We start from the raw sequence: 27657 nt of genomic DNA on the forward strand, positions 1-27657 counted from the left end.
CATAGGCCAGGCATTGTGCTGGGCACTTGCTGTGGAACATCTCCATTGAGTCTCACTTCTCAGCCCTCTGATGTGGGTACCTGATAGCCCCATTCACTAGACAGTTTGGCTGAGGCAAGATTAAGTAACGTAGGTGAGACTACACAGCTTGTTAGGGGCAGGGTTGGGCATCCCACCCGCCACCACCAAGTGATGCCAAAGACTGAGGTTTTTTTTTTTTTTTTTTTGCGGTACGCGGGCCTCTCACTGTTGTGGCCTCTCCCGTTGTGGAGCACAGGCTCCGGACGCGCAGGCTCAACGGCCATGGCTCACGGGCCCAGCCGCTCCGCGGCATGTGGGATCTTCCCAGACCGGGGCACGAACCCGTGTCCCCTGCATCGGCAGGTGGACTCTCAACCACTGAGCCACCAGGGAAGCCCTAAAGCCTGAGTTTTTAAAATCACTCCCTCATGGTGCATGGGAAGAGAAGCTTTTTACAGATGATGTCTGTGATGACTTTTATAAACACTGTCTGCCCTACCCACTATGGTGTAAGCCCGTTGAAGCCTCTGGTAGAGGTCTATTGTTAGCTACTATGCTAGGCCCCCCAAAGTTCATGCCTCACTTATCAGGATTGTGGAAACATGACAGATTACAAAAACTAGACTCGATAGTAAAGGTCTGTCTGCTATCAGAGGTCAAACCCTGTTTTAGAATAAGATTTTGTGGGTTTTTTTACAAATTAATAAGAGTTTAGTGGCTGACATTCAGGTTCTGAGTCTTCGTTGGAAATAAATATTTAAACCATGTGCAAGGAGGCTTCATTGCATTTGTGACCTGCTTTCACACGTATTTGGGAGGGTAGAGATGGAAATGGAGAACACACATCTTACTGCCAGAGTGGAACTTTACAAACGTACCAGGGGACTTTTTGGTAGTGTTTGTAATGTGCTGCTATCGTGATTTAGGAAAGAAAAATGCTACCGCTGGGCTTTATTTTCAACAGACTTTTTCTAAACATCAATTAATGCAATCAAATGCAGTACAGGGAAATCTGACTTTTTATTTACAATTCTGGGGTTTGTTTGTTTTTGTTCACTCTAATCATTTGAGCTGTACAGTGCATGGTTTTCTTGGTATTTTCCAAATCAACTCAGTAAGTTATATTTAACAGTCTACGTGAAAATCCCACATGCGGACGAGAAAACAGCCTTGTAACTGGTACCGTTTGTTGGGAAACAACTGATTCTGCATTGCTTCACACAGTTTGAAAATAATGACATTTTTGGCTTTTAAAAATAGATTCGTTAATAGAATGAATCATATCAGTTTCCTTACCCATACCCGCAAAATTGAGGTATGTTATTTCTTCATGAATTAGTCAGATTTTGGAATGCCAAGTTTTGAATTCAATCTTGATAAATTAAAAAGTAATAACCATGGGCTTCCCTGGTGGCGCAGTGGTTGAGAGTCCTCCTGCCGATGCAGGGGACACGGGTTTGTGCCCGGTCCGGGAAGATCCCGCATGCTGCGGAGCGGCTGGGCCCGAGAGCCATGGCCGCTGAGCCTGCGCGTCCGGAGCCTGTGCTCTGCAACGGGAGAGGCCACAACAGTGAGAGGACCGCGTACCGCAAAAAAAAAAAAAAAAAAAAGTAATATCCTAAAAAAAAGAGCATTTTATGTTTGGCCTTAAACCTTCAAAGGGCACTAAAATAAACCATTAAGATAATCAGAAAGGTCCATGCTGAAAGTATACTTTTCTGATTTTTCCTCCCTTTGTGAATCACTGCCTTAACTAAACACATTATCAACACAAACTGCTGGGTCATCTCCCCTCTTCCTGAGCATAGTGACCCAGTGAAATAAATATCATAGATGATTAAACTAAAAACTTGGTTCCATGTTGAAATGTAATTATTTTCTTCCCTGTAACCTGGAGCCTAGACCCAGATCTGAGCCCAGTTCTACCAGTTACTACCCATGTGACTTTGAGTTTTACTCTTCCTAGGATTTGAGTTAACCTGGAGCAATCTGTGTTATTGAGCAGATTAACTGAGAATCGAAGTATATACACCCACAACCACACACTTTGAAAATTGTGAAATGCTCTGTAAATATAAGTTGTATATATAATCATGCTCAGGTAGAGGAAAATGTACCACTGTAATAGTCTTAGTATTGATAAGAATCTCCTTCTTATGGGGCTTTCCAAAAAAAAAAAAAACACACACACACACAAAAAAATGGTGGGGGGCAGGGGGAGCTGGGTTTGAATTGTATAGACACTTCATTCAGCTTCTTGTGCTTAAAAGTCGTGTTGGCCTGAGCACAAAGTATGATCTTTTGCAGCAAATGAGGTAATATGTAGGCCTAATCGGGTGAGTTAAGGCCACAGTGACTACTTTGATTTGGAATTTCCCCGCTGTTATCATTTTAAGACAGACTTTCTAATATTCATTTCAAAAGAGAGATGCTCAGATTCTAGAGGCACAGATCTAAAGAGGTGCACAGATTCTGCCTCTGTGTGTTACTCTATTGCATTCTCCTTTCTCATGCTGTTCTTTTTTGCGGGGGTGTCCGCTTGCATTGTGGGTGCCATTAGGTAGAGTAAAAAGGCTTAGAATGGACTCGTCTGGCCAAGATGCCAATCTATAGCTTCCTCATCGATCATGTGCTCACTCATAAGGGTAATGTGATAGTCTTAGCTACATCTAATTCTCTGAGGTTTTATTTCATTTTTAATTCTTTGAAATAGCTGGGCCAATATTTAATTAAGGAAACTTCTCTTCCCATTCTGGGGAAGAAAATTTATTTTGTTACTAAGCATTTTTCTCTAAATATAAGTATCCATGCCATGGTCAGTTATTGTGATTGGTTGAAAATATGCAAAAATAGTGACCGCACTTTATTCCTTTCTGCACGTTCATACAAGGCTAATCTATATTTACCCACTCTCATTTTAATTTCTGAAATGTCTTCCCTCCAATATTCAGAGAAAGGAGAACTTTGTTCATTGCTGGTTCATATCACACTGTTCACCTCCATCTTACCCAACAGTTACTAGCCTACAAAATTATACACTGTATTTACTTTTCTCCACATTGTCAAATATAAAAACTCTCATGCTAATCTCTGTCTTTAAGAAGAGACATTGCTACTGCTTTTCAGAAGCAAAGGAAGAGTAGGAGGCCAAGACATCACCGTAGGTCACCTTTTATCCTGGAATTTTACATTTTCCTTTATTAACAATGAAATTGATAAGTGAGCTAAATATGATTTGCTTTCAGAAAAGATATAAATTTTATAGTTTTGAGTATCAGATTTCTACTTAGATTGTTTAAGACAGCATTGTAATTCTATGCTGATTGCATCACATCGTGCAGAGGGGCAAAGCAGAGCTTTTAAATATATAAAATGCTTAAAGCCATTGATAGATATTTTAGTGAATTTTTTTCAATAGATTTTTTTTTTTCTGTTAGGAAATTATCAGCCTTCTTTACATTGACAGAGTATACAATATTTAAATTTTTTAAGTGGATCTTGAATGAGCTGGTTCAGGTTTTAGAAAAACTGTCATAAAGATAGGGGCTTAAAAATTTATTGTGCCCAAAGCATCTTTATAATTTGGCATTATAGTCTTAGAAATATTTAATAGCTTTGCAGAAGGTAATGTAAGGAATTGCTATCTGAGAAAGAGCTATCCTTAATTATGTCTCATTTTTTAAATTTCAATTTATGTTTTTTATACAGCAGGCTCTTATTAGTTATCCATTTTATACATATTAGTGTATACATGTCAATCCCAATCTCGCAATTCATTACCCCTCCACCCGTCACTTTCCCCCCTTGGTGTCCATACGTTTGTTCTCTACATCTGTGTCTCTATTTCTGCCTTGTAAACCAGTTCATCTGTACCATTTCTCTAGATTCCACATATATGTGTTAATATACGATATTTGTTTTTCTCTTTCCGACTTACTTCACTCTATATGACAGTCTCTAGGTCCATCCACGTCTCTACAAATGACCCAATTTCATCCCTTTTAATGGCTGAGTAATATTCCATTATATATATATGTACCACAACTTCTTTATCCATTTGTCTGTCAATGGGCATTTTGGTCGCTTCCATGACCTGGCTATTGTATATAGAGCTGCAATGAACATTGGGGTGCATGTGTCTTTTTGAATTATGGTTTTCTCTGGGTATATGACCAGTAGTGGGATTGCAGGGTCATATGGTAATTCTATTTTTAGTTTTTAAAAGAACATCCATACTGTTCTCCATAGTGGCTTTATCAATTTACATTCCTACCAACAGTGCAAGAGGGTTCCCTTTTCTCCACACCCTCTCCAGCATTTGTTGTTTGTAGGTGTTCTGATGATGCCCATTCTAACTGGTGTGAGGTGATACCTCAATGTAGTTTTGATTTGCATTTCTCTAATAATTAGTGATGTTGAGCAGCTTTTCATGTGCCTCTTAGCCATCTGTATGTCTTCTTTGGAGAAATGTCTATTTAGGTCTTCTGCCCATTTTTGGAATGGGTTGTTTGTTTTTTTAATATTGAGCTGCATGAGCTGTTTACATATTTCGGAGATTAATCCTTTGTCTGTTGATTCGTTTGCAAATATTTTCTCCCATTCTGAGGGTTGTCTTTTCATCTTGTTTATAGTTTGCTTTGCTGTGCAAAAGCTTTTAAGGTTTCATTAGGTCCCATTTGTTTATTTTTGTTTTTATGTCCATTTCTCTAGGAGGTGGATCAAAAAAGATCTTGCTGTGATTTATGTCAAAGAGTGTTCTGCCTATGTTTTCCTCTAAGAGTTTTATAGTGTGCAGTCTTACATTTAGGTCTTTAATCCATTTTGAGTTTATTTTTTTTATGGTGTTAGGGAGTGTTCTAATTTCATTCTTTTACATGTAGCTGTCCAGTTGTCCCAGCACCACTTATTGAAGAGACTGTCTTTTCTCCATTGTATTTCCTTGCCTCCTTTGTCATAGATTAGTTGACCATAGGTGCGTGGGTAGCTTTGTAGTATAGTCTGAAGTCAGGGAGTCTGATTCCTCCAGTTCCGTTTTTTTCCCATCAAGATTGCTTTGGCTATTTGGGGTCTTTAGTGTCTCCATACAAATTTTAAGATTTTTTTGTTCTAGTTCTGTAGAAAATGCCATTGGTAATTTGATAGGGATTGCATTGAATCTGTAGATTGCTTTGGGTAATATAGTCATTTTCACAATATTGATTCTTCCAATCCAAGAACATGGTATATCTCTCCATCTGTTTGTGTCATCTTTGATTTCTTTCATCACTGTCTTATAGTTTTCTGAGTACAGGTCTTTGACCTCCTTAGTAGGTTTATTCCTAGGTATTTTATTCTTTTTGTTGCAATGGTGAATGGGATTATTTCCTTAATTTCTCTTTCTGATCTTTCGTTTTTAGTGTACAGGAATGCAAGAGATTTTTGTGCATTAATTTTGTATCCTGCAACTTTACCAAATTCATTGATGAGCTCTAGTAGTTTTCTGGTGGCATCTTTAGGATTCTCTATGTATAGTATCATGTCATCTGCAAACAGTGACAGTTTTACTTCTTCTTTTCCAATTTGGATTCCTTTTATTTCTTTTACTTCTCTGATTGTCATGGCTAGGACTTCCAAAACTGTTGAATAATAGTGGTGAGAGTGGACATCCTTGTCTTCCTCCTTATTTTAGAGGAAATGCTTTCAGTTTTTCACCATTGAGAATGATGTTTGTTGTGAGTTTGTCGTATATGGCCTTTATTATGTTGAGGTAGGTTCCCTCTATGCCCAATTTCTGGAGAATTTTAATCATAAATGGGTGTTGAATTTTGTCAAAAGCTTTTTCTGCATCTATTGAGATGATCCTATGGTTTTTATTCTTCAGTTTGTTAATATGGTGTATCACATTGATTGATTTGCATATATTGAAGAATCCTTACATCCCAGGGATACATCCCTCTTGATCATGGTGTATGATCCTTTTAATGTGTTGTTGGATTCTGTTTGCTAGTATTTTGTTGAGGATTTTTGCATCTATATTCATCAGTGATATTGGTCTGTAGTTCTCTTTTTTTGTAGTATCTTTGTCTGGTTTTGGTATCAGGGTGATGGTGGCCTCATAGAATGAGTTTGGGAGTGTTCCTTCCTCTGCAATTTTTTGGAAGAGTTTGAGAAGGATGGGTGTTAGCTCTTCTCTAAATGTTTGATAGAATTCACCTGTGAAGCCATCTGGTCCTGGATTTTTGTTTGTTGGAAGATTTTTAATCACAGTTTCAATTTCATTACTTGTGATTGGTCTGTTTATATTTTCTATGTCTTCCTGATTCAGTCTTGGAAGTTATACCTTTCTAAGAATGTGTCCAGTTCTTCCAGATTGTCCATTTTTTTGGCATAGAGTTGCTCATGGTAGTCTCTTAGGATGCTTTGTATTTCTGTGGTGTCTGTTGTAACTTCTCCATTTTCATTTCTAATTTTATTGATTTGAGTCCTCTCCCTCTTTTTCTTGATGAGTCTGGCTAATGGTTTATCAATTTTATCTTCTCAAAGAACCAGCTTTTAGTTTTATTGATCTTTGCTATTGTTTTCTTTGTTTCTGTTTCATTTATTTCTGCTCTGATCTTTATGATTTCTTTCCATCTACTAACTTTGGGTTGTGTTTGTTCTTCTTTCTCTAGTTCCTTTAGGTGTAAGGTTAGATTGTTTATTTGAGATTTTTCTTGTTTCTTGAGGTAGGATTGTATTGCTATAAACTTCCCTCTTAGAACTGCTTTTGCTGCATCTCATAGGTTTTGGATCATCATGTTTTCATTGTGATTTGTCTCTAGGTATTTTTTGATTTCCTCTTTGATTACTTCAGTGATCTCTTGGTTATTTAGTAACATATTGTTTAGCCTCCATGTGTTTGTGTTTTTTATGGGTTTTTTCCCTGTAATTTATTTCTAATCTCATAGTGTTGTGGTCGGAAAAGACACTTGATAATGATTACAGTTTTGTTAAATTTACCAAGGCTTGATTTGTGACCCACGATGTGATCTATCCTGGAGAATGTTCTGTGTGCACTTGAGAAGTAAGTGTAATCTGCTGTTTTCAGATGGAATGTCCTATAAATCTATCTGATCTATTGTGTCATTTAAAGCTTGTGTTTTCTTATTAATTTTCTGTCTGGATGATCTGTCCATTGGTGTAGGTGAGATGTTAAAGTCCCCGACTATTATTGTGTTACTGTCGATTTCCTCTTTCATAGATGTTAGCATTTACCTTATGTCTTGAGGTGCTCGTATGTTGGGTGCATATATAGTTATAATTGTTATATCTTCTTCTCGGATTGATCCCTTGATCATTATGTAGTGTCCTTCCTTGTCTCCTATAGCATTCTTTATTTTAAAGTCTATTTTATTTGATACAAGTATTGCTACTCCAGCTTCCTTTGATTTCCATTTTCATGGAAAATCTTTTTCCATCCCCTCACTTTCAGTCTGTATGTGTTCCTAGGTCTGAAGTGGGTCTTTTGTAGACGGTATATAGATGGGTCTTGTTTTTGTGTCCATTCAGCAAGCCTGTGTCTTTTGGTTGGAGCATTTAATCCATTCACATTTAAGGTAATTATCAGTATGTATGTTTCTATTACCATTTTCTTAATTGTTATGGGTTTGTTTTTGTAGGTCCTTTTCTTCTCTTGTGTTTCCCACTTAGAGAAGTTAGCATTTGTTGTAGATCTGGTTTGGTGGTGCTGAATTCTTTTAGCTTTTGCTTGTCTGTAAAGCTTTTGATTTCTCCATTGAATCTGAATGAGATCCTTGCTGGGTAGAGTAATCTTGGCTGTAGGTTATTCCCTTTCATCACTTTAAATATATCATGCCACTCCCTTCTGGCTTGTAGAGTTTCTGCTGACAAATCAGCTGTTACCTTTATGGGAGTTCCCTTGTATGTCATTTGTCATTTTTCCCTTGCTCTTTTAATAATTTTTCTTTGTCTTTAATTTTTGTCAATTTGATTACTGTGCATTACGGTGTGTTTCTCCTGCCTGGGGCTCTCTGCACTTCCTTGACTTGGGTGCCTATTTCCCTTCCCACGTTAGGGAAGCTTTCGACTATAATCTCTTCAGATATTTTCTCGGGTCCTTTCTCTCTCTTTTTCTTCTGGGACCCCTATAATACAAATGTTGCATTAACAGTGTTAATGTTGTCCCGGAGGTCTCTTAGGCTGTCTTCATTTCTTTTCATTCTTTTTTCATTATTCTGTTCTGCGGCAGTGAATTCCACCATTCTGTCATCCACATCACTTATCTATTCTTCTGCTTCAGTTATTCTGCTATTGATTCCTTCTAGTATATTTTTCATTTCAATTATTGTATTGTTCATCTCTATTTTTTGGTTCTTTAATTCTTCTAGGTCTTTGTTAAACATTTCTTGCATCTTCTCGATCTTTGCCTCCATTCTTTTTCTGAGGTCCTGGATCCTCTTCACTATCATTATTCTGAATTCTTTTTCTGGAAGGTTGCCTCTATCCACTTGATTTAGTTGTTTTTCTGGGGCTTTATCTTGTTCCTTCATCTGGTACATAGCCCTCTGCCTTTTCATTTTGTCTATCTTTCTTTGAATGTGGTTTTCATTCCACAGACTGCAGGATTGTAGTTCTTCTTGCTTCTGCTGTCTGCCCTCTGGTGGATGAGGCTATCTAAGAGGCTTGTGCAATCTTCCTGATGGGTGGGACTGGTGGTGGGTAGAGCTGGGTGTTGCTCTGGTGGGAAGAGCTCAGTAAAACTTTAATCTGCTTGTCTGCTGATGGGTTGGGCTGAGTTCCCTCCCTGCTGGTTGTTTGGCCTGAGGCGACCCAGCACTGGAGGCTACAGGCTCTTTGGTGGGGCTAATGGCAGACTCTGGGAGGGCTCACACCAAGGAGTACTTCTCAGAACTTCTGTTGCCAGTGTCCTTGTCCCCGCAGTGAGCCACAGCCACCCCCACCTCTGCAGGAGACCCTCCAACACTAGCAGTAGGTCTGGTTCAGTCTCCTATGGGCTCCCTACTCCTTCCCCCTGGGTCCTGATGCGCACACCGCTTTGTGTGTGCCCTCCAAGAGTGGCGTCTCTGGTTCCCCCAGTCCTGTCAAAGTCCTGCAATCAAATCCTGTGAGCCTTCAATGTCTGAGTCTCTGGGAATTCCTCCTCCTGTTTCCAGACCCCCAGGTTGGGAAGCCTGACGTGCGGCTCAGAACCTTCACTCCAGTGGGTGGACTTCTGTGGTATAAGTGTTCTCCAGTTCGTGAGTCACCCACCCAGTGGTTATGGGATTTGAGTTTATTGTGATTGTGCCCCCACTACCGTCTCATTGTGGCTTCTCCTTTGTCTTTGGATGCGGGGTGTCTTTTTGGTGAGTTCCAGTGTCTTCCTGTCGATTGTTCAGCAGTTAGTTGTGATTCTGGTGCTCTCGCAAGAGGGAGTGAGCGCACATCCTTCTACTCTGCCATCTTCACAAGGACTCTTATGTCTCATTCTTTATCTAACAGATACACTTATTAACTAATTCATGGTTTCTGTTAGACCCATTTCATAGTCTTTAGCTTTGGTTTGTGACCTAACAAAACATACAGGAATATCTGTTTCTTCACTGTACTTCCAAGCTAAGGAGAATAACACAGAAATCTTTGTTACAACATGAATCTTTCGACCTTCCTTCCTTCCTTCCTCTCCCCCTCCCCCTCCCCCTCCCTCTCTTCCTTCTTTTTTCCCATCTCAATAGAGAGTAACTCTCTCACTTATGTTACTCTTGACTGACAGGAAACAGACAGAAGGAACTAGGAATGAGTATAACTCATTGGTATGACAGTAACATCCTGGCTTCAGCTTATAGTGTCTAGATGTGCCGGTGTATCCAGAATGATGCCCGAGAGAGAAATGTAGGTAAGGAACATCGTGAGCTATTATTTTCCATACATAAGCATGGCATTGCCTTTTTAGTAAGCCACACACTTAGGATATGCATGGAGTCCCAGTTTCTTCCCAAATACTCCATTTAGTACCATATCAGGGAATGATTCAGGCACTTGAAGAAGTATAATTAGCTATAGGTAGAATAGAATTAAGGAATCAGTCTTTGTTTCTGAATAATCATAATACCATACAGGAGAGCCTCTAGCCCAGTCACCACAGGGTTTCAGGTGACAGTTTAACCAAATCAGTGGGTAATTGCCTTTGGGAGAAAGCATCAGCATTCAGCCATGAATGCCTTCTATGCCTTAAGTTGTATAATCATGGGTGTTCCCTTCAGATTGACAGCTCAGCCCAATGTGCTTTACCAAGGATGGTGTTCCTAGCACTTCTGCAGAATCATGAGATACGGGGAATTTAATTTTCTGTTACCGACAGGCACTGCATGTCAGCTAAGGCTCTGCTTTCCAGAAGGGAGAGGAGCACTTTTACAAGGGCAACGGACCTTAATAGTATGTACTTAGTTGATTAGGAAATAGCAGATGATGTGGATTGGAATAAATTCAGGCTTTGTCTTGTCAGGGAGCAAAGGAGTGACCTGATGGCATGGAAATATAAATAATTCTTTGTACATCAGTAAGAGATCTAAAGAGACAATAACTTTTGCTTTGCATAATTGATGACTTAAGTTGTTGTAGTTAAGAGGGAGGAAACTTTTTAAAATGAGAGATTGGTGGGACAGTGTAGTACTGGATTCAGGAACTCTGGATTCTGGTTGGCCGTGGCCAAAACGCTTTGCCAGGGTGGACGTGTCAGTTAATATCTCTAGTCTCAATTTTCTCATCTTTTCAACAAGTCCATAGTTAATGAGATTGTCTCCAAAGCCCCTTCTAACCTTTATCAGACATTCCAGCATTTAGCCAAATATCAATATATACATTCACCCTGTCCTTTTACCTACACATTCCTAGTTTATTGCTTCTCGATTTTACATGAAAGAAAAACACAATGTTCTGGTATCTTTGAAAATGTTTGAGCCAACAAATACAGTTTGGAGAGGGAGGTATTTATTAGAATATTTCTTAGTAAAAGAATAATGGCAAATCGTGGTCAGCCAGCTCTCTCGTGCCTTCACAATCATGTTTCCATATCACTTTTCAGATTTCTTTGAGCATTGGGAGTGTTATGTGCTTTTGGAGGGATGTTAATCACCTTACAGTAGTTTTATGTCATCCTCTATTTTCCTTCAAGCATAAAAAGCTTTATCTAAAACAGAGTGTGGAAGAAGAAACTGTACCTAGATTCACACCCTGTACGTTTATTTTTCATTTAAGTGTGTTGTTGCAGTTTTTTAAATATATTTTGACACCTTATAGTTGTAACCCACTGTTCTCTTTCATTGCTTATTGTTATTAATTATATAGTGGTAGCGTAGTTGGCTTCTTGAGCCACTTGGCTGTAAGGAAATTCATTTATCATTATTGCCGTTGGAGCTACAGAAAATTGCCAGCATTCCATCCAGAGATGAATGTTTTCGAGCTCACATCCAGTAGAATTTTGAACACGGGTCAAATCCTTAAGTGTTTTCTTTCTGCTGCTACCCTATGGCTCTGCTAGTCTCTGCATTGAGGACCTTCATCTTCTCTTATCTTTTGTTTTCAGTCCTTGATTTGCTGCCCTTTCAGTGAAGTTTATAGATAATTTTCAGCACTCCATTTAGTGGCCTGTCCAAATAGTTCGCTCTATTTTCTCCTCATGTACCCAACTGTACATTTTCCGTCTTAGAATTTCTTTTATAATGCAAATAACATTCCTGCCTTTACAACTTTGTTATATGCACATTTTATTTTATTTATCATTTGAGAGTTTTTTATTGACATATGGTTGATTTTATATATATATATATATATATATATATATATATACACACTTTTTTTAGGTATTTGAAATTTGAAAAGAAAATCCACTTAGAGAGCCATCCTCTGATAGTCTACAATAACATAAATTCCAGGTTAATTAATATTTAAAAATTTAAAAAAGTATCTTCTTTTAAATCATTAATGCAGATTGGACATTGCCTTAGGCCTCACCTTTCAATGAAAGTGGCCATTATGCCTTTAAGAATAAATTTAACCCCCTTCTATTCACGCTATAAATAATCAGATGTATTGAGATTCCCACATCAGGCAGCTGCCAGTGTAGTGAATGAATGTATGACGTACATATGCAAACCTGGGGATGTGTACTTTCACACACCCAGCTACTTCCGATATCTGTAGGTTCTTTAAAGCCGGGCTTAATTTAGAATTCATGACCCCGCAGCTGCATGTGCCACAGAACAGCCAGGCCAGAGAGCTCTCTGCCTCCTGGAAGCATGACATTAAATTCACACTAGTTAAGCCAACTTAAATTGAGCCTCCTTGAACCTTCCTAAATAAAACTAGTGGCCTTAATTACAATCCGGCAATTTAAAGGTTATGGAGCTCTAACTGGTACTGCAGTATATCACTTTAATAATGCACAGGAAAATTTCTCTAAGGGGTGGCATGGCCTGATGAGAAGAATTCAAGTTTCACAGCACAGTTCCGATAAACTGTTTTTAGAAATCTTACTGCATTTATTGCGCCATTACCTTTTTTTTTTTATTCTTCAAGGCCAAGTTTCTAAGGTCACACCAACAGAACAATAACAATGTGAGTCATTTGCAAATAACTTGCAGTATTGTGATTTTTGCATTGCTGCTTAGGACTTTCTTAGTATCGCTACAGACAAAGTGAAAGGGCCTGGATAAGGTCCCTTGGAAATCTGAGAGCTTCTGGCCCCCTTTACACCCTCATGCTCCATTGCAGATTTGACCTATGTTGTGGTGTTGAATCCTGATTCTAAACACCACGGTTTAGGGGAAAAGATGTCATCTTATATTTTTGATGAAAAAAGTCATCAAAAATATAAGTTTCTTAGAAAGATAATTTTCTTTGGAAATGTCTGGCTAGTTTCTTGTCTTAAACCTGTAGGCACTAAAAACCCCACGGTTGTTGGAATCCGTAATACCTACCGAAGCTGGTAAACCTCATTCCATTTCTTTTGTTTGATTTGGGGGGTTCTGTTTGTTTTGTTTTTAAATCATCAGCAATAGCAACCTATGCCTTTAGCAAGAACAGACTGATTTTCGGTGTTGACTTTCTCCTTCAGATAACTAGTGGCTTTATGCCAAGAAGGAGATTTTCAAAAAAAAAAAAAAAAGAAAGAAAGAAAAGGCCCTGACCCTTGCCATCAACTCAGCACAGGAACACGGAAACACACCTGATGAGAGCTGTGTCCAGGGTAGGGCTGGAGTTGCTGGGCTACTGCTCTGTGGAATTCATATTAATGCTTGCACCATCTCAGTTCTCCAGGATGTTTTCCCAATAGATTGAACTTTAAAGCAGGTTACGTTCAGTCTATCCTGCATGAACTCTTTCAATTTTACCAGTTTCTGTGATTTTTTGGTACAGTACTTGAAGGTAAATATACCTGTACTTCCGCTAGTGCCGAAAGTCCCAGATGTGAGGGCATTAACAGGTATTTAATATCAAATAAAAGAAATTTCAAGCCAAGAGGGTAATAAATGCATACATCTGATTTAGCGAAAAAGAATAGAGCTTTGTAATATAAGAATGCATAACTATTAAAAGTTGCTTAAAACATGAACTGCACATCATGGATGTATGCTATAGAGTCCTCTCTGTGACTTGAGACAAATAAAAGGTAATTATCCCTTCTTTCATATGGTTCTCTTTTTTTGGTATCTCAGAAATAAAATGCATAATAACATTTTTTCTCTTGAAATAATGGATAAGTTTGACTCATCAGTTTCCTGCCAGAGATAAGCTGGCAAATAAGATAGTTATTTTGTTAATACTTCATTTGCCAGAACATTTTAATCTTATTTCAAAAAATAATGAAGGCAAGTAGCATAAGGTAAATTTTGCTGGTCCACATTTGTCACATGCATGGGCTTTAGTGTACAAGGGAATGGAACAACGTTTTAAAACTCAATTGATAAATAATAAACATTGTTCTGGTGTTAGTCTTGGCAGTTTGTTCTGGTGAAATTAGATGTAGGACCAGCTAAGTATATATTTCCCATAGATTCAGTATTTATTGAGTCTCAACTTTGAGCCATGTACTGTTGTAGGTACTTGGCAAACATCAATACACAAAACAGGCAAATGTCCTTGCCCTCCTGGAATGGGCCTTGTAGCATGAATTGTTGAGCAACCCCAAATTTAGTTCTTGGCACTCTCTTGGTATGAAGATGTCTGGGGCTGGCCCCTGCCTCTCTCTAACAGGTGAGGCAAGAGCTGAAATGTATTACTGAATTGTGAAATTGGGAGCATGCTGTTTCCAATCATATTGTATGTCTAATTATTATGTGAAGTGGAACTGAATATTTGTATACTGTCTTGTGCACCCACAAACTTTCTGTCAAGGCAGAGAACAGAGCAGCACTAAAGAGCAGGTGGCAAAAACTTTGTAGAAGAGAAAGGGTTGCTTTCATTAATTCAAGTGAACATAGATAAGGAGGAAATGGACTGTTCAAATAAACTGGACCTCTTTCCGTGGAACACAATTGCATATAGTGAAATCAAAGATTTATACAAGGAGCTATTTTTTTTAAAGCAACCCTAACTTCTAAACAGAACTAGAGATTGTATTTCAGGCTGAGTTGGTCTCCATCCTCACTCCCACCCCATCCCCACTCTTGCTTCTTCAGAGTTAACAACATTTTTACTAAGAAACATGTACTACTTTATTCTTTTCTTGGTTAAGAATGTTTTTTCTTGGGGAATGGGGTGAGAGGAGCTCAAAGTGATTTTAGCAGTGCCTTACCAAAAACTGATGTTTATTTGTTTGTTTGTTTTGGGGGTTTTTTTGCGGTATGTGGGCCTCTCACCGCTGTGACCTCTCCCGTTGCGGAGCACAGGCTCCGGACACGCAGGCTCAGCGGCCATGGCTCACGGGCCCAGCCGCTCCGCGGCATGTGGGATCTTCCCGGACCGGGGCATGAACCCGTGTCCCCTGCATCGTCAGGCAGACTCTCAACCACTGCGCCACCAGGGAAGCCCTATTTGTTTGTTTTAATAAAAATATTTGAACCCCAGATGTTTGCCTTTAAAGCTACTTGCCAGCACTGTATAATACACACTCTGAGACTTCAGCTATGGGTCCATGTTTAGATGAGAAAAGTGAAGAGAAGGATGCAGACCTGGAGGTGCCTACATACTGGTCAGGTTCAGTCTGCATCCTTAGCCCTGATTCCGAACTTGAGCCAAAGTATCGCTGCGGAGTCCCTACAGGTGGAGGAAAGCCACCTTTTCAGTGGGTTGTTTGCTTTATTGTTTATTGTTTGAACAGCTTTCCAATGTTTTCTCCTATGTGAGAATATTCTAATAACTGCTACCCAACTGCTAACACAACTGATAATAATAGCCAAGGAATTGGACAATATTGCATCTCAGAGCATCTAAAATCCCACTGCCTGCCTCTCCCATCCCAACCCACCTGGACCGCCTGCTAGTTTCCAAGCTGCTGATGTTTATGGGGCTCTAGGCAGCCCCTGGGCTCTTTAAAATCTGCTGGGTACAATGCAGCCTACCCCAGTTGAATCATTTCCTGCTCCAGCCCTGCTGATAATGAGAAGTTCAAGACAGGAAATAACAGTGTCAGGATCAGTGGTTCTGCTTATAAAGTGCAAAAACATCATTGTCTTTAGACCCCTGGCCAAAAGCAGGTAGTAACTGGGTTCAGTGCAGACCTGCACCTTGTAGGCCTCCTTGAAATAAGATTCTGGCCGAAGCATAGGGGAGGTTTATCATTTTGCTTTTCTTGACATACCTAAGGGTTAGACATTTTGTGTACGGACAGACAAAGCTAAGGTACCCAATCCTCATTTACTCTTGGGATTCCCAGTGCCCTTCCTGTCTTATTGGGAGTCTTATGCTTATATCTCTTACTTCTCTCTTATGTGGCATGGAAATACTGACAGTGCCAGACATTCTCATATTGCCATTGAGAAAAATCCAAGAAAGTGCTGTGACAGTCTTCAGGCAACATTCATTTTCATGTTGAATTGTTCAGAAAGATAGGGCAGAACTTTTTGTTTTTATTTTTTTTTGCGGTACACGGGCCTCTCACTGTTGTGGCCTCTCCCATTGCGGAGCACAGGCTCCGGACGCACAGGCTCAGCGGCCATGGCTCACGGGCCCAGCCGCTCCACGGCATGTGGGATCTTCCCAGACCGGGGCACGAACCCGTGTCCCCTGCATCGGCAGGCGGACCCCCAACCACTGCGCCACCAGGGAAGCCCAGGGCAAAACTTTTTAACTAGTGTGAGGAAAAGGTTCACACAATATTCAGTATTTTCAAATGCTCCCTTACTTTGGGGGCTTAATGACTAATCTAGTGGCCGACTTCGAGGGCTGAGTAATATTCCCCATTGCCAAATTAGCACTTCAGTGTGTGTTACAGTTGTGGAATATGTGCTGTATATAACACAACAAATTACAGTGGCCTGAGCACAGCCTAGAAAGATGTGATGACTGTGTGCATGGTAAATTGCAGTACAGTCTGCCTATTCTTCTACTCCTGGTTTCTAGGGTGAGCCAGCGTAGCCAAGGGGTGAGTTTTGTCATGTACGGCTTTTCTTTGTTACTCCTCAGACCCCTAGCTTATAAATGTGTGCTTGGAAATTAACTCAGGGAAGAGGAGAAGCAAAGTAAAGGGTTGGGGGTTGGAAATTGGTTTAGGGCATAGTTTTCTTGGATTTAAAAATATATATAAGGATGCAGTGGTACACACATTCAAACTGGAAAAATTGCAACTGCAGGGCATTTGATTCCTCTGTTTGGATTCTGAGGGCAGAGTTTACTCTCACTCAGTTCAGAGCTTTTAAGTATGGCCCCTGCCACGTGGTGATGCACCAGGAGGGGTTTCTAGCTTTGGACTTTAGCCTATAGATTTATGCAGTGGAAGAGGCTGGAGGACCCTTCTGTCCAGTCTCGAGGGTAAGTAAGAGAAGGAGTTCTACTTAGAAACCGTTACAAATTGGTCCTTAGTAATGGCTGCAGTGTTGATCAGATGATATTAGGAGTCCCCCAGTGATTCCTTGGATAACAGCTACATGTAAGTCAACCACTGAACATTTGCTTGTAGCTGCTCTAGATTTTTGTTTTTACTGAAGGAAAAGGAGTATAAACATGAGACACAGAGTCTAGAGGCTGCTTGAAGGGTTTCTCTTGTTTAAAGCTTATATTGAAATGTCAGTGTCTTGTGTTCAGCTAACAGTTGCCGTGTTGGAGCTTATAACGTGGGTTGCACTTGAGCACCCGAATGTTAACTATTATCTTTTCTGTTACAAAACTGACTGCTTAATAGTTGTGTTCATCCAGGTTTTATAAATTGGAGAGAGAGAAATGATCATTCCCCTTTGAACTGGCCTTAGACAAACAGATTTTGTTCTTGTAGCACATGATTATAGTAAATGATTATCACATTCCCTTCTAAGGCCATGAGGTTGTATTGCAATTATGCATTCAGATTCTTTCCTTTGCAACATTTAATATTAGAGTAAATATTTACATTAGCATCAGTCTCTTCTATGTAGACTTGATTCCTGTTTACATTTATGTTCACACTTAAATGAAGATTAACAAATGGAAATAATTATTTTAGCTGAAATTTATATACATATGACATTATTTCTCACTTATACCCATACCATCTTTAGTCATGCTTTGAAGTGTTCTCATTTATACCCAAACCATCTCTGGTCATGCTTTAAAGTGATTGACCAGGACAGGAAGTTGCTGGCTGCCAACACATTCTCAGTGGTAAGAGCTTCACTCTTGCCTTTCCTGACATTGGACCCACAGTGCTGGCAGCATGCATGGTCCCCTGCACCAGGATACAAGAGAGAGAGGTTTTCTGTTTGTTCTGGAAAGGTATGAGTTTATATTGAAAGCTCCATATTCTTCTCATTCAGTGGGTTAATACACACTGTGATGTTTCTCTCTCTCTTTCCATGTGCTAGTTTCTGCTTTCACATGCATTTGGCTAGAATACTTTTCAGTCTAATGTTCAGAATTGGAGTTTTTCTGTACTTCATAATATTGCTCATTTTCTGTCTAACTTTTGGCATTCAAAATTTCAGTATTGTAATCGATCTTTATTAATAGGGTATAGAAAAGACAGTGTTTTTTTATTCTTTAATTTTCAAAGTAACCTATAAAGGTAAATTATGCTTATTGTAGAAAATCTGAAGAAGATAGATAAGCAAAAAAAAGGAAGAAAAATCTATAAGTTTCTTCCATAGATGCCACCTATAACTCTTAATAAAAAATAGGGCTGCACTAGCCTATTATATTCTTAATGGAATATTGTAATGGTTGTTAAATCAGTTGACTCAGAATCTCTTTTTAATAAATGAGTCAGACTGTATTATTATCCAATTACTGTCAGTTGCTACCTTTCCAGAGAGCAGAAATGGTTACTTTGATGGAATTTTTTAAACTTTTGGCACCTTTAGGAAACAAGGTGAGAGTTGTGGCTTCCTGGGTAAAGTCCTTGAGTCTAAGGCTTAAATTGACCTGAAGCTGGAGGTGTTGACAGTGCACCTCATGAACATGGACGTTTAATGGAAACCATGGTTACTCTGTACTGTTCTTGAGGACCTAGCAGATAGGAAGAAAGAAGGAGGGAAGCTCAGTTTTTAAAGGAAACAGAGCTTAACTGAGCTTGACCCCCCAGGACTAAGGGTGTTTTCGAAATTCTTTGAAAATTAAGACACTGCCCTTTGCCACACAGTGCAAATATAGAATGAATGATAGCTGAGTTAAACAGAGACTAAGTATAAACTTTTGAAATTCTTATTATAAATAAGTTTTATTAGTTTGCCATTATTCTCTATCCCCCCCCACTTCAATTTTTAAAAGTACAAAATAAATTCTATTAACCAGCTGTAACCATGTTTTGGGTCCCCCCCCCCATTCATTATCATTTGACCCTTTGGTGATAAGTAAGTGTGAACGTGGGAAAATGAGCAGAGAAGTTAACAACAGTGAGAGAAATGGGTGGGTATGTCCATTGTCTAGGTTGGAACATCCTGGCTTTTGCTTATCTATCATTTGCTGTGTAATAATTCAGATATATTTTCTGTCCTACTCAAATAACTAGGACAAGTTATTTGTTGGAAAAGACCTCTATGTAACTTAGAAATAAAAGGCAGATAGAACGTCCAACGTTTTTTTCAACATTACAATGTGCTTTTAAACTATAAAGAGTTCTGAAAATGCTGGGTGCTATTGTTATTATCAGTGCCCTCACAAAGCACGGAATTCATGGGAAAGAGGTCTGCACTAATAATGCATAAATACTTTATGAGCGTGTGTCACCTTTTTGTGAATTCACTGGACTAAATTTTGATTATTTAACATTTTGTGATGGAACTTCTCTGTTCTTTGGATAGGAAATAAATAAAAATCTATGAGGACATTTTCCTTATACTCATACAAATATATCTTATTTATTTTCCCTTCTATTATTTTTCCAAACAAAATACTCATAGTCAAGAAAGATGACATCACATTGAAGATCACATTAACGTGCATAATTTACGTTACGTTCATGTAACAGTCAATCATCATCCCCAAGAAAACCCACCAGGCCTATATACGTTCCTTGACAAATGTTGCAAGTTTAAGAATTCTGGAACATATGTGTATAACTTCTCACACCCATAGACCACATCTTGGTTCTTGTGCAAAGCACATAATTTAAAGATGAAATTAGAACTCTTAGGAAGCTTCTTACCATCACAATAAAGGTATACAGCACTGAGGAAATAGAAAACATTTAAATTTGGCAAGTATTTCTGACGATTCACTTACTGACCCAATCCCCTACAATAAATAGTGTTTCTTATATTATTCAATATCCAAAATTTAGAAAAATTTTGGTGCCTTTAGGATTAAAAAAAAAAGAGAGAGAGAGAAAGGAACAGATGAAAAACCTTTGATCTTATATAATCCCTAAAGCTTTTTGTATAACCCCTAGTCATGTCAGTATGCACAATTAAACTCCTTCTTACATAATTATAATCAAGGAATTTACTGTGCCACCCAAATACAGAGTAGGTTTTTATCTCCTGTGAAATGTAGACAGTACTGGGTGGCTTAATTAGTGCTTTGCTTCTCTTTTTACAAATTCCAATCCTCTGCTTCTAAAGACTCATACTTGCGTGAGAAGAAAGATTAGGAATACAAATAGAGTGATTTTACTCCTAGTTAGCTAATAATAATTCACTTTGTAATTGGGCCTTTGTGTTGCCAGTAATATCAACTGGTGAAGGACTTCTGCATGCATGTAGTGTTGAGTAAAAGGAAATAACTTTGGAGTGTAGACTCGTTACCCCTACAGTGTAAATATGTCTTTCATTCCCTAGACCTAGACTATCTGACACAGATGGTCCTTAGTAGCATTTCTAATCTTTGCAAATAAGAGAAGATAAAAGTATAACTTGCTAACATTTCAGGTTAAGCTGAAGCCTCCTAGCCCTTGCTTTTCCTAATGAGAGTCTTGGGAATAGCCGGGGTGTGCCATAGCATGTCTGCTAAGGTCATGGACCCTGAGGCCAGGCTGCCTAGGTTTAAGTTCTGGTTCCACCAAGTGTTGCTCCTACGACTCAGAGCAAAATCAGTTCAACTCTCTGGGCGTCACTTTCCTCATCTGTAAAATGGGAATAATAGTAGTTGTTGTTAAATTCGATGAATTCATGTCTGCAAGCACTTAGAACAACGGTGTCTGGAACACAGTGAGCACCAAAGAAGTGTTAGGCTGTTCGTTCTAGTGCTATGGGTTTTCATTTCTTATGACTGCAAATTGAAACAAGTTAGAATAATCCTAAAATGTATAATTTTGTAAACATTTTAATGAGGAAAACAACATAAAAAATAATGTTTTCTGTCTATAACACAAACTTTTCATTTTATCTAGCAATTGTTATTACATCAAAATATTTTTCTACCTGTTCCTGAGATATCAAAGAAAACTCCAGGACTAGTCAAAAGTGAGCCTGGAGCTCATGAAAGTGCCTTTGGAGAAAGACAGGCAGAGTCTAGATCTGAGGGTAAAACCGAAACTGTCTTACAAAATAAAGGGAGCAATGAACTGAGAAGATATGGGGGACTGGGAGTTTCAAGCAAGAAAAAAGAACATTTATAAAACACTATGAGCATTAATAATATTTCAAAATTGCCAGAAAATCTTGAAAGTAGAGAAAGGAAGTCTTCAATGGGAAAACCACTAAAAACCTTATGGTTAGTAATAGGAACCTCTAGAACCTTCTAGATAAACCAGATGAGCGGCCCTGGGGAAGGCTGTTCATTTTTCTATGGTTCCTTTATTTCAGGACTTTGGAAATACACAGCCCATAAAATCTTGCTGGTTAGAGAAAAGGAGATGCCTCGTTATTGACACACCAATTTTACTTTTAAAAGCTTAATAAAACGCATTTTTACCCCAAGATAAAACCTGCCTTGTGGTTATCGTTCGATTTTAAATTCCAGAAATGTTTCCAATGGATATAAATTCATAAATAATGTGAAGCCACCATATAGACTACTACACATTTATACTGGGGGCTGGAAAGAGTTTAATGTATGCGGTTATAGTTAACTCACTATCTGTCAAAGATGCGATGGGTGTCAACTTCTCTGCTCACGCACTTCCCTTAACAGATGAAGGACTGAACCATGAGTGCAAACTCTGCAGCCAGACCTTCGACTCGCCTGCCAAACTCCAGTGCCACCTGATCGAGCACAGCTTCGAAGGGATGGGCGGTACCTTCAAGTGTCCCGTCTGCTTTACAGGTAGGAAGATTATTTCTGGAAAACTCTGGAGAGTTTCTCAGCCACATCCTGTCTCTCCTACCAGGGCATACTTCCCACTGCTCTGGCCTTTTACAGATCTGACTTCAGTTCAATTTGGGAAGAAGACGTCTGATTTCTGCTGATTAGCATTATCGATTGCCACCTACTTTAGAGGCTCAGACGGTCAGGAAGGTTAGCTGTCAGGATGAACAAATGGCATTTCAGGTTCTCTCAGAAGTTTGCACTTTTCCATTTGTAAAATGACATCCACGTTTCATTCACTTTTCTCCTCTCGGTGTTAAAAGGTTAGCAAGGCAAAGGTGGCTTTTTCATCATAAGACATGGGACGAAAAGAAGTACAGCCGTGTTGTCAACACGTCTGTTATTTAAACGTGGAGAATTTTATAACACTCCCTCTATGAAATATAAAGGCGTTATTAAAACCCTCCCCCAATTCTTTGAACTAGAAAACAGATTAAATGAACACATTAGATGAGGCCTTTATTTCCTGTGTCACTGGATTTTTAAAACAGAAGTTGATATAAGTTTACACTTTTAAGAAGAAACTTTTATGAGATGTTGTAGCATTATAGTTTTCGGCAGCAGCAGCAAAAAGAAAAATTGCAAATCAGAAACTATAATTTGAAGCCCATAGGGGTTGAAATATGATCACACATGTTTCTGCTGCTCCCGCGACAATGACAGAGTTATTTTGGAAAATCCTTTGTGATAATTTTGCCTGTGTCTTGGGCTCATTGGTCAAACCCCTCAAGGCTATGTTTCCTTCTTATTTGTCAGAAAAGGCAAAACAAAACAAAAACATCTCCTCTCAAAAGTGACTTCCTGGTTTGCGGTGTAAAATTCCAAAGCATTGGTATTAACCTTCACTGCATTCAGCCTGTAGATTTCTGTCCTGTAATAAAAAGAGAGAGGCCATGTTCCGACACAGTTAGCACAAGTAGTACCACACTATGCTGGTGGTTCTGCCTTTACCATTTGCCTGTGAGGCTTCTTCATTCAATAATTCCATCAGCCACTCCTTATTTTGGAACTATTTTTTGATTCCTCCAAATTTGTATTTAAAATATATATATTATGTTTTCACCATAATGTAGTATTTGTCTTAATACAATGAGTCAGGAGTCTGGGTTCTTTATAAAAGCTCCTAGTAAGTCTTCATAAGGAGGACTGGGTCATAGATCTCCTCATGATTAAGACCCCTAATAAAACAGCCCTTTCATGTTGTGGCCAGGAGCCTCGTAAAATGTGTGAAGTTAGATAGAGATTTGTTGCAGATCAGTATAAAAACCCCATTTCTTTTGGTTGATGTAGGTAAGAGACAAAAATGCATTAATCATGAACGGTCTGCCTTTCCTGTGCTGACAGACCTGAATTGTTTTAGTGTATCTTGAAGTAATTTTAGAAAAAGCAATTTAAAAAAAAACCACCTTCCAATATAAAGCGTGTTGGGGGGGAGAAGAAATCTGAGCAGTTTTTTAAGGTAATGAGAAATATGATTAAAATGTATGACTCACAAGAACAATATTCTAATATTTTAGGCTGGCTGGCAATTAGAATAATTTTAATGATTAGAGTCAAAGTCAAATGCCAGCATCTTTAATAAATCCTTTCCCTGCCTATACAGATTAATATTGTAGATGCAAACTTTTTTAGGTCACAGTGCACCAGGCATCCATCAGAAGTCAGTTCTGCCAACCCAAACACTGCCTCTGGCATATACAATTTAATTATTAATAGTATGTCTCCTAGGTAAACTGTTACACAGTCTTAGGGCCTTGTTTTGTAGTCATTAAAATTGAACATGTTTATATTATTGAAACCCTTGCATTCAGTGTATAGGCTGAGTTGATCTTAAAGTATCCAAAGAGACTTTACCTGCCGTTCTGTTACACATTTATAGACAGTGCCCCAGAGTAGCTGTGGGATATAATTTTTAGCATTAACACATTTAAATAGAGAACTGTTCGGTAGCTGTGACTTTAGGCAAATACAGTAAACAGGGTTTTGGCATCTGTGATTTCTTAACCTATGGGTTGCTGAGAAATAAGGATCATTTCTGTTCAGACAGTGCTGTGCATTTGACAAGTTTCATTTTAAAAGATTTATGGGGGGCAGGGCCTCGATAAACCTTTACTTTGGAGCTGTTTGGGTTCAGTTAGGTGGCCGGTAGAGTGCATCTTAACAAAAGCCAGACACCCAAGCATGAGCACGTGTGACTCCCTCCCCCAGGCCCCTGGCAGTGGTCACCCCCAGAAGGTATGCCATTCATGCTGCCCCGTCTGCAGCTGCTCACAGGGAGTCATGGACGGAGGGCATTTCGGAATGAAAATAACCCCAAGTTCACTCTTCTTTTATCATTGCAGTGTTTGTTCAAGCAAACAAGTTGCAGCAGCATATTTTCTCTGCCCATGGACAAGAAGACAAGATCTATGACTGCACACAATGTCCACAGAAGTTTTTCTTCCAAACAGAGCTGCAGGTAATATCCCCATGAGGAGGGCTGGCATTGAACTCAGTTGCTCTTCTTATAGGAAACAAGGGCGTTTTAAATCTGGATTCGCGGAATCACTCACCCTGGGCCACCATGATGCTTTGTGTGTACTGGGGCAAAGGGAAAATTAGAGGCCGGATTAACAGACACCAAAGTCATTTTGCCCCTGGCTGCTGTCAATCATAAAAAGAACTAGAACAGGCCTATAATTGGATCTTCTGACCCAGTGTGATAGACTTAGGGGTCAGGTTTACTGGACGGTAGGATCGTTCACCTCACTTGTCAGGGCCCATTCTCCCAAACTCTGTTTTATTCATGTTCTGTTCCCACTGGGCTACAAGCTGGATGGATGTCCAGGTTATTGTTGTCCTGAGGGGCTTAAAATTGGAAGGGAGAAGGGAAGAGAAGAAAGAAGCTATACTCTTATCCACTGTGTTTCTTCTACGTAACAGAATAATTATTACTTAGTGACAGCCTTATAGTTGCAAATTTGGCACCCAAAGACTTTTTAGCCTTGAATGTCCCACTTGCTAGATGTGTGACCTTGCACTGGTCCAAAATGCTTCAGAACCTCGGGTGTGAAGAAATAATAGACAGGTGTAACACTCACAGGGCTATTGTTAGGTAAAAATGAAATAACAGGTCTGAATGTAGGGTATAAACTCTAAAATATAATAGAAATGTTTGGTCAGTTTGATTATTCTTAGCAATGGACTGGTGTCGGTCAGAGACCTGGATCCTAACCCAGAAATGTCCCTTATTGTGAAAAGAAAATAAGTCTATTTTTCCCCCTCTTACTTCATCTGAAAAATGGGTCTAATAAATATCTGCATTTTTCAGATGGAATGATATAAGAGTAACATGCCTTTGTTAAATCTTGTTGGTGCCCTTGGAGGAGAATGGATTAGAATTCAAAGTTATTTCATTATTGTCAGCATTATTATTATCAGTAAAGTTATTTAGACTAAAATAGGGTGGGGATGATTTTCTTTTTCCTTTGGTACTGAATTCCCTAAACAACCAGAAGAGGGTCTGATGTGATTGATGTGGTTGAGGCAGGACTAAGGGAACCAAAGCCCCACCCACTCCTTCATCTCCCATCCCACGCTGTGGACCCTGGGGCAGCTTTGGACCTCCTTGGGCTCTGAGGAAGCCATATTTATGTGAATTTTGTATCAAAATAAGGAATTTACAGTTTATCATCTCAGCTTTCATCCTACCAGTGAACAAATAGCAAATAAGGACGTCAGATAAAATATATATGAAAGAATGGGTGATGCTATTTAAGTGTTATAATGTGTCAATGCACCAGTGTTAAAGTTGCTCTATTACTTTTCATCACTTCAAAAAAGAATTCTACTCTGTCACATCTGTTTGTGAATTGAATATAGAAGACAGACCAAGTTAGACTATTATTTAAAAGTATACTTCGTGAAAGTAACCTAAATTTCTATTGGAAAATATAGTATATTCTTATTGCAATAGGTATGGAAGGATAAGTCCTTTGAGTTTGTGAGATTGTAAAGGATATGGCTAGTACACCTAAATGATGCTGTTAATTAGTATGTAAACTGTGAAGCGGAATTCATAGTAGCTTAAAATCAGAGTTGTACAGATTCTGTAGAGACTGGCTTCTTATCTAACGTTCCTGGAAAAAAGTTTGCAACAAATCCACTTTTGTACTATATTAGTAGGTTCTAATGCTACTGACCTGCTGGTCACTTGAATGTCTTTCATTAAAAGAACGCCACACTCCAGCAGTGGTGGCCTGTGGCCCATTGGCCAGCAGACAAAACTAAGCAATTAAGCACATCCTTCAGGACTCCAGGTTTCTTTTATGGCGTATTTTAGGGTTTCATGGAATGTACAGTATTCTCTCCTTCCATTACTGGATAGACCGGGGGTTCTCCACCTCTTTGATCTCAGGATGCCTTGACACAAATTACTGAAGACCACAAAGGGCTTTGATCTATGTGGGTTACTATCTGTTGATATCTTCCATATTAGAAATCAAAATTGAGAAATGTTTTAAACGCAAAAATACACAAATAAACAATTCTACTAGCTGTTGGAGAAATTATACCTTCCAATGTCAAGTAGCCCCTAGAAGATACCACTGTACACTCATGAGGTAATGAGAGTATAAAGGGCAAACATTGTCTTAATGTTATTGTGAAACTAGTCTTGACCTAACAGACTCCCTGAGAGGATCTAGGACATCCCCGGAGGTCCCCCAGCCACACTAGGAACTGCTGGTATAGAAGACATAGTACCGAACACAAAACTGTTTCTGAGTCTTTAAGACCTTATGAGGTCAAACATCTCTCAAAACATTTCTGACTCATTCATTCAAATTGTGATCTGGGCCCAAATAAGACTTCTTTCATAATCTGAAGCTGTAGCCTTATTTTTCCAATCCCACAACTCAGAATCATACATATTTGGCCTTGATGTGAATACTCAGGCTTAAAATGTACATCATTCCTTTGATAAGAACAGTATTTGTAGTTAATATGTGATAATCATTACAGCTAATATCCACAGTCATTGAAATATCTATGTAGGTCTGTTTTCTTAAATCCCTAGTAATAACAATGGCTTTTAGTTTCAATACATTAAGAAAAATGGATCAGAGTTAACTTTACTTCTAGTTTTGAGACCTTTCTGATTTTTATGATTTGAACTTAGAGGTTCACAGTCCTGTGCGTTTGTCTTCATTACTCACATCACTTTATACCCGTGCTTAGAGGACGGAATTAATATGACTTTTATATATTGATGATTTATTTCCTGCATAGAAAGTGGTCGGGGTAGGTATACAAAAAATACAGTTTTGTGCATTTCTAGAATAAGGGGGGGAAATCAAGTGAAATTAAGGTGACAATAGAAAATAAGATCGGTAACTAAAATAATAACAGAGTAGAAAAATGAAGGCCCTTTACCAGCCCACTGTAGTTCATGCCTCGGTATGAAAATTAATGCAGATTTTGAAATTGATCCATGTCATACCACCTGAACTCATCTACATCTTTATGCCACTAATTAGTAGTTCAGAAAGAAGGACTTTGCACAAGAGGCATTTTATAAACCAAATGCCCAAGAACTGGAGATTGGAGCTTTGAAAGCATATAGTTTATTTGGCTCTTATATCAGAGTGAGACTAATAGGGTAGGTTTAGGGTGAGCATTCAGAATTGCCCAGGAACATCACTGTGGTGTATCTTTTAATGGTGCATAAACGATTTCATGACCATAATAAGTAATTTACATTTCTTTCACTGTTTATACCCAGTTAAAAACACAAAAACATCTTTTTGA

General features: G+C 38.8%; 1 protein-coding gene across 5 annotated transcripts in view; it reads left to right on the top strand.

The window, feature by feature from the left end:
- The window catches only part of ZNF521 (zinc finger protein 521), a 283327-nt gene that overhangs the window by 232721 nt on the left and 22949 nt on the right, over positions 1-27657 (top strand). For all 5 annotated transcript variants that reach the window (XM_060310466.1, XM_030842565.2, XM_070046973.1 and 2 more), the window contains 2 exons: positions 21697-21828; positions 24213-24328. In XM_060310466.1, the coding sequence (XP_060166449.1) occupies positions 21697-21828; positions 24213-24328 (248 nt within the window). The remainder of the gene's footprint in view (positions 1-21696; positions 21829-24212; positions 24329-27657) is intronic.

This window comes from Globicephala melas, chromosome 13, assembly GCF_963455315.2.
Source record: "Globicephala melas chromosome 13, mGloMel1.2, whole genome shotgun sequence".
NCBI lineage: Eukaryota > Metazoa > Chordata > Mammalia > Artiodactyla > Delphinidae > Globicephala > Globicephala melas.